This window comes from Capricornis sumatraensis, chromosome 9 (assembly GCF_032405125.1).
Source record: "Capricornis sumatraensis isolate serow.1 chromosome 9, serow.2, whole genome shotgun sequence".
NCBI lineage: Eukaryota > Metazoa > Chordata > Mammalia > Artiodactyla > Bovidae > Capricornis > Capricornis sumatraensis.
The window spans coordinates 12046962-12058184 of record NC_091077.1 but is presented as its reverse complement, the minus strand read 5'-3'; the positions used below and the strand labels follow the sequence as shown (position 1 = coordinate 12058184).

The following is an 11223-nucleotide window of genomic DNA, read 5'->3' as shown; positions in this document are numbered from 1 at the left end:
GGTGGTCGTGGGCCAACAACACACACATTCACGCTGTCCGAATGCTTAACATTTTATTTTCAAGTATAAAAGGCTTTGTCACAGAAGAGGGCCAGGGTCACAGGCAGCGGGTGAGGGGTCCGGAAGCCCAGGTGGAGGTGGACGTGTAGACCAACTGGCTCCCAGGTGCCATGGTCAGTCCCTTGGTGCCCCGTCTGCGCCTGGGACTGCCTGCTGGATGCCAAGAGGCCGAGGTAGCTGTGAGAGGAGCTGGGAGTCGGTGGAGGGCATGGGCTCACATGACCACACAACACTGGCACGTCTTCTGCTTAGGGCCGCTTGCCTCTTCACCTTCTGGAGGGGCAGATGGCTCTGGCTGCCGGGCAGGCGCGTAGGTGGGCATGGGGCGGGCCCTGGGGTTGGCCCTGGGCCCCTCCATCTGCAGCAGTGGCTGGCACTCAGCGGGCTGATCCTGAGCTGACGTCTCTGCCAGGAGTGCGGTGGCGTCTCCAGTGGGGTCCTGGCCCTCAGCAGGAGTTTGGGGCTTCACTGCTTCCACTTCTGCTTCTGGGGAGCCTTCCTCCTTCTCCTGGGGCTGCTGTCCTTCATCCTCCGGCCTTGGCGCCTCCTTGGCTTCTGGGGGAGCCCCTGCCTCACTCACGTCCTCTGCCTGGCATCCCTTTTCTTCTTCTGACTCTCTCTGCTCTTCCTCGACCCCAAGAGTCTTCTCTGTCTGCAACGGCTCTTCACCTCCCATCCTCTCTACCTTCCGTGAGTCCTCGTCTTCATTTTTCTCTGTTTCTGATGGCTCCTCACCTCTGGTTCTCTCTCCCTTCTGTGGTTTCTCATCTCCTGTCTTCTCTGCGTCCAGTGGCTCTTCACCTCCCGTTCCCTCTACCTTCTGTGGTTTCTCGTCTCCTGTTTTCTCTGCCTCCGAGGGCTCCTCATCGCCCATTCTCTCTACCCTCTGTGATTTCTCATCTCCTTTTTCCTTTTCCTCCAATGGCTTCTCACCTCCTATTCTTTCTGCCACCAGTGACTCCTCCCCTTCTTCTCTCTCTGCTGCCGATGTTTCTTGGATTGCCTCTAGCTTTTCCTCACCTCCTTTCTGCTCTACTCCCAATGGCTTCTCATCTCTTCCCCTCTCTGCCCCCAGAGGTCCCTCAACTTCTCTTCTTTCGGCCGACGATGGTTCGTCACCTCCTCCGATCTCTGTTTCCACGCGCACCTCACATCTCCCTGGCTCCACGGAGTCCGGGCCTCCTTCCCTCTCTAGCGCCCGTGACGCCTCTGCTCCTCCTGGCTCTGTGCCTGCCTTGCCCTCCCTGCCTCTCTTCTCTGCGCCTCCAGCTCCCTCCACCCGCCTCCTCTCCGCCTCCCGTGTCTCCTCCTCGCCTCTGCCCTCCGCCTGCAACGGACTCTCGTCCTTTTCCTCCCTTCCCAGTGCCTTGGGCCCTTCCAACCCCTCCACCTCCAGCTCCTCCCATTCCTCACTGAGGGTCACTCTCTCCACCCAGATGAAGGACCCCTCCTCTCCAAAGACCCCCTGCCCATCACCATCAGGGCTGCTCCTGGGGGCACCTTCTCCAGGAGCTGCTCCCCCCGATCCCTCCCGGAGCCCCAGGGATCTGGTCTGCACGGCCTCTGGGGCCCCGCCTGCCTCCACCATGGCCTCCAAGTCACTGCCCTCTGTGCCCCCCACCCCCTCCCAGACCACCTCCACGATGGCCCTGTCCTCCTTGACCCACGAGGGGAGCTCTGGACGGCTGGCTTCCTGTCTGTCCCCGATGGCCTCCAGCACCATCTCCTCCACCTTAGCCTCCAGCTCCAGGCCTGTGGCCCCGATGGCACAGTCCTCCGTGGGCCTCAACCCCTCCCACACCACTTTCACCATGCCTCCCCCTCTGGCCTCATTCACTGGCCCCTCAGGTGCTACCGCCCCCTGACTCGGCTCCTGCTCCAGAGGGGGGCTGGATCCAGGGCAGGGGCCATTGGCTTCTGAGGAGGTCCCTGCTGCCCCAGGGACCCGCCTCGGGGCTGCTGGAACCCCGGCAGCCTCAGTTCTGGGCTCGGAGGGGGACTCCGGGTATGCGCCCACCGGTCCGGCTGGTAAGGAGGCTCTCTTGTTTAGATCGGTCTGGCCTGGGGGAGTCAGGGAAGAGGAGAGATGGGGCAACAGAGTGAGATTCAGGTCCTTCCTCTTGCGACCCCCAGACCTCAAAACACCCACCTGCAGGACCTGACTCCACGTTGGGCTGGGAGAGAGGACGGTGACCCTGCAGGGATGGCAGAAACAAGGTCAGGGCAGCCCCCATCTCACTTCCAGCCTCCAGCATGCCAGCACCCCGACCCTGCTCAGACTCCCCTGATGGCTCCCCGTTCCTTCAGGACCAAAGCATGAGGCTTCCTCACCTGTCTCATCTCCCTCCGCTGCACTGCCGTGCACATCACATGTGCCCAGTCAGTCCTGTGTCCATGCAGCCACTCCCTCTACTGGGGATCTACTCTGCCAGCCACTGAGGTTACTTAAGGGACATGCATGCGTGCTCAGTCGTGTCTGACTCTTTGCAACCCCATGAACTGTAGCCCGCCAGGCTCCTCTGCCCATGGAATTTTCCAGGCAAGAATATGAGATCGGGTTGCCATTTCCTACTCCAAGGGATCTTCCCGACCCAGGGATCAAACTCACATCTCCTGCACCAGCAGGCAGATTCTTTACAACTGAGTCACCTAGGAAATCCCACTTAAGGAATATTTAAGACTTTTGCTATTAGAACTTAAATTCCAGTGGGAGGAAGCAGGTAATAAACATAAAATACAAATCTATAATTCAGGAATTGAGAAGGGCTGTAACAGCAGGGGGAACAGGGGCTAAGAAATGCCTGGGAGGTGATGGGGTGCCTCCTGTAGGTATAAAATGCAGGAGGGGGACTTCCCTGGTGGTCCAATGGCTAGGACTCCATGCTCCCAACTCAGGGGCACGGGTTCGACCCCTGGTCAGGGAACTAGATCCCACACGCTGCAACTAAGATCTGATGCAGCCAAATAAATATCAAAAAAAAAAGATGCAGGAGGGCCTCTCGGAGGTGGTGACATTGAACAAAGGCCTGAAAGGTGAGAAGAGCCAGCCTTGAGTCAAGAGGTGGGAAGGGCATTCCAGGAAGAGGGGAAAGGCAAGAGCAAAGCCCTGGGCCTATAATGAATTACGCAAGTTCAAGGGATAGGAAACGGTCAGGGTGGCTGGAGTGGAGTGAGGAAGGGATGGAGGGAAAGATGAGCTCAGGGAGGGGAACTGGGGACCTGGCCATGCAAGCCACCTTAACCAAACCCCACAGATCTCACTGGTCTCAATCCTACCCTCCTCTGTCCAAAGTTATCCTCTCCCCCTCTGTCCTGAGACAGGCACCTGGGAGCCAAAGCAACCCACAGCTTACTGTGGCCAGGTGCATCAGTTACTGGATCTATGATATGAACTTCAAGGACAACCCAGAGAGCCAAATTTTAAGTGCAGTCGTATCATCTTGGTTTTCAATGTGGATTATATCTTAATAGAGGCATTACCAAACCAAAACCCCTCAAATCATGGAGATGCCTCAAATCATTCGACCATCTCATGGGGACCCTTTTCCCATTTGGGGGGCTGAATTCTGAGAACACATCCCCACATTTTCTTTTCTTTTTTTTTTGGCCAAACTGTGCGGCTTGTGGGATCATTTTAGTAGTCCCAACCAGGGATTGAACCCAGAACACTATAGTGAAAGCACCAAGTCCTAACTGCCAGGGAACTCCCAGCCCCAGCCCCCCAGCCCCAACCCTGCCCCACAACATTTTCTGACTACTTTCCTCATTTAGGTCATATTGGCAATCAAATATCAAAATAAGGCTTCCCTGGTGGCTCAGATGATAAAAAATCTGCCTGCAATGCAGGAAACCCCAGTTCAATCCCTGGATCAGGAAGATCCCCTGGAGAAGGAAATAGCAACTCTAGTATTCTTGCCTGGAGAATTCCACGAACAGAGGAGCCTGGCGGGCTACAGTCCATGGGGTCGCAGAGACACGACTAAGTGATTAACACAACACGACAACATATCAAAACATTTCCTTGTGCCTGCTTCCGGTACCAAGCTATGATCTCACTGGCCTTCTCTCACGCCTCTTCCAGCGTTGTGTTATTGTTATATATCCCCATTTTAAGGATGAGGAAACTGAGGCTTAGGCATGGAAAGCAACTTGCCCAAGACCACAAGAGAACCCAGCATCTAAACTGTGCTTGGGTACTTCCCTGGCGGTCCAGTGGTTAAGTACCTGCACTTCCATTGCAGGGAGCACAGGTTCGATCCCTGGGCAGGGAATTAAGACAGCCACATGGCAGGGTCATAAAAAAACACAACTGTGCTTGGAGAGGTACTGCCTTGAGCTCTGCTGGCCACATCCCCTAGTTCCTCACCTGTCGTCGCCAGGTGGGCCTGCCTGAGGGCTTGTGCTGGGCACCTGTGGACGCACTCTGCAGCAGCTGCAGCTGGGATTGGAGTCTGGGGAAGAGAAGGGGCTGCTGGGAGCCTGGACCCCAGGCTCAGTGGGCCACCCCCACCGGAAATCTCAGCGGAGTGGGCGGATGGGCCTGGCCTAGTCAGACAGGCAAAGCCACCAGGAAGGGGGCCCTACTCACGTGAACAAGCTGTCTTCCAGGTTCCGGATGCGGGCCTGAGCTTGGTCTTCAGGTGATTGGGGGTCCTGTGAGGTGGGGTCCTGGGGCCGCTCTGGCTCCTCAGCTGCCCCGTCCATTAGCCAGCGTTCCCGGAGAGACTTCCTCTGGCCATGGGAAGGGGCATGTGGACGGAGAGGCTGGGATACGTGCCCTAATAATGCCAAGTGGGAAGTCACCCCGTTCCCAGCAGACAACTTTCCCACGCTGGAAGAAACACCCATCAATCTCCCCAACTTTTCCAGAATGGGACAGACCCCCAAAGGGGAAATCAACGTCCCTCTTAGCCCCTCTCTACCCCAAAGCGGAACAAACACGTTCCCAAGATCTTCCCAAAGGTGGAACAAACGTCCCCCATCACCACCAACCACTCTTTCCGAGCTGGGGAAGATGCCCATCCCCGAAGCTGGAACCAACTCCCCCAACCCCATGTCTGTAGAGAGGCTCCTTTGGTTCCCAGAACTGACTCTCATAGACACCCCGACTTCATTGCCCGGGCTAAGCAGGCTCCCCCGGCCGCCCCCAACCTTGAGCCGCTCCACGCGGAGTTTCTCTTCCTCTAGCTCTCGGCGCGCCGCGCGTATCTCCTCTTGTAGCCGCCGCTTCTCCTGCGCACAGAGGACCCTGAGCTGCCCGCTGGCCGGGTGGGGCCGGGCGGGGCCGCCGCCTCCCCTTCCACCCTCCCTCCTCCGCCGGGTTAGCTGGGGCTCCCGGGACTCCCGGGGCTGCAAGCCGCACCGGGTAGCGGAACACACGTCGGGGCCCCGGGCGGGGAAGAGGTTCGGGGGGCGGAGGCGCTGAGTCAGCAGCGGTAGGGGCGGGGCCGGCGGGGGCGGGGCTGGCCGCGCCCCAGATGCTGCGGAGGTCTCGCCCCGGCGGCAGGGGGGCGGGGTCTGTGGATGGGGAGGGCCCCGGAATGGGAATCCAGAGGGGGAGGGATCTGAGGTATGTGATTGATTAAGACGGATGCGATTCAGAGAGATGGGGGTCCAGATATGAGGATCCAGTGGAGGGGGCTACTGAGGGGGGGAGTCGGAAATGGAGGTGCAGTCGTGAGAATCCAGCGAGGCTAGGGTGTAGAGATGGTCCAGAGAGATTCGAGTGCAGCAGTGTAGGAGCAGAGAGATGAGAGTTAGTGAGATGGGGATTCAGAGATGGAGCTTCGGAGAGACGAGATCCAGATATGGGGGTCTGAGAAAGGGGGCTTCAGCCATGGTGTATTTGGGAGACGGGGTTCAAGAATGGAATAGACGCTGCAGATTTGAGAGTGCGGAGTCCTCAGAGCTCCATTCTGGGGATGTTGATGATCATACAGAAGAACTGAGGAGCAGAGGAGCCTGAGGATTTTGGTGGGGCGCCCCAGGCACACCTGGAGCTGAGGGTGCTTCCCGCACGTTCAGAGCGCTAGGCCTGCTCCCTGTGATAGGAAAGAGGTGAGGAAGAGGCCTGGGTATGGCGAGGGGTGCCCGGGGCTCAGGGCGCCGCGCACTGGTAGGGCGTCACTTACCGCGATGACCTCTAGGCGCTGCCGATAGAGGGAGCTCTCCGCCATGGGCCTGCTGGGAGGCGGCGGGGATTGAGGGGGAGCAGGGTTGAGGGGAGGCCGCCTTGGGCTGCGAAAGGAGCCTCCCAGGGGCCCAACACTCGGCAGACCCATCTCTTGAACACCCATCTTTGAGCCAAGATCCCTGAGCTGCTTGGAAATCAACCAAACCCAGTACTTTCCTCTATTTCCTCTTTGCACCTGGGGGGAGTCGGGGCAGAGGGCAGGGGTCCTGTGAGGGGGAGAGAGCCCAGGCCGTGACAGGCTGAGCTAAATCCTTTCTGAGGCTTGACATCACCCCTCTGAGCCTCAGTTTCCCCTATCTGTAAAATGGACCAGAATAGCTTGACCCTTCCTCACCTTGCAGAGAGAGATTCCCTTGCAGGGAAGTATCTATCCATGCAGGAAAATCTTAGGACATTGTGCCCCAAAAACAGTAGCATGGTTTATATTAATAATAATTTTAGGGAATTCCCTGACGGTCCAGTGGTTAGGACTGGGCTCTTACTGCTGAGGGCAGGGATTCAATCCCTGATAGGGAAACTAAGATCCCACAAGTCAAAAAGAAAAATGATGATAATTTAAATAATTCCCATGACTAATAATATTTTTAATTAATTATAATAACCATTCCCAGAAGCTTGGATCCCACCAGGCCGAAACATGCTCTGTATTTTTTCCCAAACCCACACCCTCTCTGGACCTTGGCTGTTACCCAGCATCCTTTAGGTGCAGGTTGAGGGAGGGGGTGAGAATCTGGGAGAGAAGTGTCCATCTCGCTGTGGACACATGTCATTGCCATGGTAACTCCAGAGCTGCCTCTTCCACTTGCAAATCACCCTCCCAAGGGGCAAGGATCACCAGGTCACACTGCCTAGTGTTGGACTCCGAACTGGGGGGAGGGGGGCTTGCCGTTTAAGGTTTAACCTGCAATTCCCCCATCATTGTCCTCCTCAAAGCACCCCAGGATCCCCAATTCTCAGCCTCCGGGGCACCTCTAGTCCATTTGGGCTCCCCCTGGAAGCTGGAGACTGGTTGGTACTGCAGTGCACGTCGGGGACAGTCATCGTCACGACAGCTTACCATCACAGAGATGCACTGAGTGCCAGCTACATGGAGGTGCTTCCAATATCTAGAAGGATATATCTATCTGCCTGTTGGTCCTGACATGTAGCCCAGGGTGGGCACAGAGCAAGCCCTCAAACATTTATTAATTTGAGCACTATCCTATCGGATGAGCTTAAACCTCATTGCCCAGACTCTGGTGGGGCCTCCCGGATCTGCTCTGGCTTCACCATGAAGGCATAAAAGTGAGCTGGCATTTAGCACTTACTATATATAGCTCTCTAAGTGCTCTACAGGGCTTCCGCTAGGCTCCCGCAGCCATCTCCGCCTCCTCCTCCCTGCCCTGATCTTGAGACACTGTAGTCAACTTTTTGCTGAGTTGACGTTCCAACTGAGAAGAAAATCAGCCGACCATTACCCAGTGCACACCATGTGCTGGGCACCGTTAAATGCTTTACTCCTAGTAACTCATTTGGGGCTTCCCTGATGGCTCAGATGGTAAAGAATCCACCTGCAGTGCGAGAGATCTGAGTTCAATACCTGGGTTGGGAAGATCCGCTGGAGAAGGCAACAGCTACCCACTCCAGGATTCTTGCCTGGAAAATTCCATAGAGAGAGGAGCCTGGCAGGCTATAGTCCATGGGGTCGCAAAGAGTCAGACATGACTGAGCACCTTTCACTTTCAAAAAACTTTAGTAACTCATTTAACCCTCTTGACCATCCTAAAAGGTAAATAGTACTACTGTCCCCATTTTACAGAAAAAGAAACTGAGGCTCTGAGAAGTGACAGAAGACTTGTCTAAGGTCATTGAGTCAGGATTGGAACTCAAGGCTCTTAGAGCCCAAATACTGGGAACACTGTGGAGAAATGGAAGTTCAGGCATCTTCATCTTGACAGCCAGGGGACCAGAGATCAGCTTGGGGAGGTGGGCCTTCGATTCCAGTTAGGGCAGGATGCTGAAGTTCATGCTTTAAAGGGTGTCCCAAAGGAAGCTCAGATCCCTGCTAATAGGTTTGCCCTGGGGGAGGCTAAAGTACCCTCTCCGTTCTCCCACGCCCAAGATGTAATCACCCTGCCTCTTCCTTGCTGGGGGGGTGGGGGGAGATCAGATTCCCATTGCTAGGCAACCAGGTTTGTAGTTGGTGAATAATGCAACGGGGAACCCAAAAGAGTGAGGGACCCAATTGGGGTCCCTGGAGGGAGCCCCTTTTCCAGAAGTCTCTACAAACCTCTGGAACCCCCTCCATCCTCTGACTTTCAAAGGCCTTCACATCTCAAATATTAAAACAATCTGCACACTTTGTTCAATGTTGCTTGTCTCTAAATCTTCAGCTTTTTGCCCTGCCAGGGACAGTTGGTGGTCATTTCATTAAGTAGGTAATCATTTCCCTGTTTAAATCCTCTTTTTCAGTTTGGGAACTGTTAACTTTTTTCCCTTATGGATCTCAAGCATTTCTTCCCACCCCAGACACCAAAGGATGAATTTAGAGGCAAAATATGAGCGTGAGAGACCCTGACATTCCCCATCCTCCATTCAACTAATAGCCCCACCCCGCCTCTGGCTGGACTTTGGGCTTGAAGCCTGCCAGTGGAAAATACCAAAAAAACAAGGGGGTGAGAATTCACATCTCCCAGCCGACTTTCTGGGGAGGGGGCCATTGAAGAGGTTGCAGGGTTGACTGCCAGCTGCCCTTCACTCTTCCTGGCCCCCTTAGGAGAGGCTAACTGGAGCTCTAACCAGCAACAACCCCCACCCCGCCGTCCCTCCATAGGAAGGCCAGCGTCTTCCATGAGCCCCTCCCAGGCCCTGCCCACTGGCCCCCTGACCCCAGACACTTACGTGGGTGTGGCCAGAGACCACACATGGCTCTGCAGGGCCATCTCTGTCCAGAAGCCCACGTTCTGATTTCCGAATTCCAGACCTACCACCCCGGGTTCTTGCCGGAAAGTGCCCCGGAGGCTGAGGCTGTGACTTGGCTGTCGGAGGTTGAGGGGGGTGGGGGCAGCAGCAGGCGGGCACTGGGAAAGCTGGTCCAGCTGGTTTGGGCCAGAAGGCGGGAGACGCCTGGGCCGGGCTGAGGGGGGCTGGGGGCTGGCGGGCAGTTCTGGGGAGGTACTATCAGCTGTCCTGATCAATTATTTACCAGCCACTGGCCTCCTTGCTGCACTCGGCTGCCTCCCGGCAAACACACTCTCACATGCCTGGTCAAGCCTGTGGACTAGGGCTGGTTCTCCCAAACTCCCTCAGACAAGGGCACCTTTACTTGGCACCCTAGACATTTCAAGTCTGGTTGCCCACCAAAGGTAACCTGCCTTCGAATACTGTGGCTTTTACATACTACCGCCCTCCCTTCTTGGACCCTGATCTCCGGGGTGAGGAGGAAGGGCTGATCCCACCAGAAGATTCTGGAGACCAGAGCCTGTGCCTCAAGAGCACCAGAAGGCTTGAGCTCTAGACAACTCAGGGCAACTTCCCTTTCTGGACCTCACTTTCCCCTTTTGGAAAATGAGAGAATTCGATCAAATAGCCTCCAGGACACTGGACGCCCCTTAGATGTGATAACTACCCGGGGAGTGTGGTGATAAGAAATGTCTAGAGAACTTCTTACCCAAGTCTTGAAGGTCCCTATTCAGTCCTCCCACCATCCCTTTCTTAAAGGAGCAGCGCCCCTTTTCTCAGCTGATCATGTTTTATCCAACCATCCTCTTGGAGAAATCATCTCCTACTCTCCAGGCTGGTCTGCTGCAGCCCCCAGCACTCTTGTGGTCAAGCTGTACAGCATGCAGGGTCTTAGTTCACCCCACCCAACCTGGGGTTGCACCCATGGCCCCTGCAGTCTTAACCACTGGACCGCCAGGAAAGTCCCCTAGGCCCCTTCCTTGTTTCAGAGGGTCTGCTCCCTCTGAACAGAACAAAGGGAATGTGCCCAACTAAATCCTTCCTCCCTGCTCTAGATCCTACTCAGGATGGCCGAAAAGTGGCAGAGGAGTGAGGAAAGAGCTTGCGTCCTTGGGGCGGGATCCCTAGGTACATGTACACTGTGTAGGACAGACTTGGGGGTGTGAAACAAATGGGGCCGGACTGTGGCCTTGGGTTTTCCTATACCAAGTACAAAACTTCTGGGGATTCAAAATAGTTTCAGTTGAACCTGGTCTTCTATTGGGCTGGTCAAAATGTTCCTTTGGGACTTTTTTTTTTTCGTAACAACAACCCGAAGATGGTATGGCAAAACCCAAGTGAACTTTCTGGAGAACCAAATAGATCCTCCTAAAAGCATATTTGGGGGGCTTCCATGGTGGTTCAATGGTTAAGAAACCCTCGCCTTGCCATGATGGGGATATGAGTTTGCTTCCTGGCCTGGAAACTAAGATTTCACATGCTGTGGGGCAACTAAGCCCACACGCCACAGTGAAAGATCCAACATGAGGCATGAAGATCTCTTGTGCCACAACTAAGACTCAAGTCAGCCAAGTTTTTCTTTTTTTAATAAAAGCTTATTTGCCATGATAGAAATAGAGAACACATTTTTAAAAATTAGTTTTTAGTTGTGGTAAAATACACAAAATTTACCATTGGTAGCATTTAATACATTCACAAGGTTGTGCAACTTGCCACTATCTAGGTCCAGAACCTTTTCATTACCCCTGGAGGAAATTCTGTACCCATTAAACAGACGCTCCTTCCCCAAGACCCTGGGAACCACTGATCTGCATCTGTCTCTGTAGATTTACCTATTCTGGACTTTTTTTAAATCAGTGGAATCATACAATATGTGGCCTGTTCTGTCTGGCTTCTTTCACTGAGCATAATTTTTTCAAAAGAGAAAGTGTTAGTTGCTGAGTAGTGTCTGACTCTTCAAGACCCTATGAACTGTAGCCCACTAGGCTCCTCTGTCCGTGGGGTTTCCCAGGCAAGGATACTGGAGTGGG

General features: G+C 54.9%; 1 protein-coding gene across 1 annotated transcript; it reads right to left on the bottom strand.

The window, feature by feature from the left end:
- Nucleotides 1-92: 92 nt before the first annotated feature.
- PALM3 (paralemmin 3) lies at nucleotides 93-9319 on the bottom strand. The gene is made up of 8 exons (XM_068980305.1): nucleotides 9134-9319; nucleotides 6192-6240; nucleotides 5212-5292; nucleotides 4649-4791; nucleotides 4427-4511; nucleotides 2210-2255; nucleotides 994-2121; nucleotides 93-729 (listed from the first exon to the last, which is right to left on the bottom strand). Exons 1-8 carry the CDS (start codon nucleotides 9172-9174, stop codon nucleotides 275-277), a joined length of 2028 nt encoding a protein of 675 aa, XP_068836406.1. The 5' UTR covers nucleotides 9175-9319; the 3' UTR covers nucleotides 93-274.
- Nucleotides 9320-11223: the final 1904 nt, after the last annotated feature.

Bases quoted from the DNA above. Each gene is read 5' to 3' on its own strand.
- PALM3 (XM_068980305.1), bottom strand. From the start codon at position 9,174: ATGGCCCTGCAGAGCCATGTGTGGTCTCTGGCCACACCCAC. The intron at 2,122-2,209 runs GTGGGTGTTTTG...TGACTCCCCCAG, and splicing joins CGTGGAGTCAGGTCCTGCAG to GCCAGACCGATCTAAACAAG. The intron at 730-993 runs GTGAGAAGCCAT...AGAGGATGGGAG, and splicing joins GGTGGCAGAAAGAATAGGAG to GTGAAGAGCCGTTGCAGACA.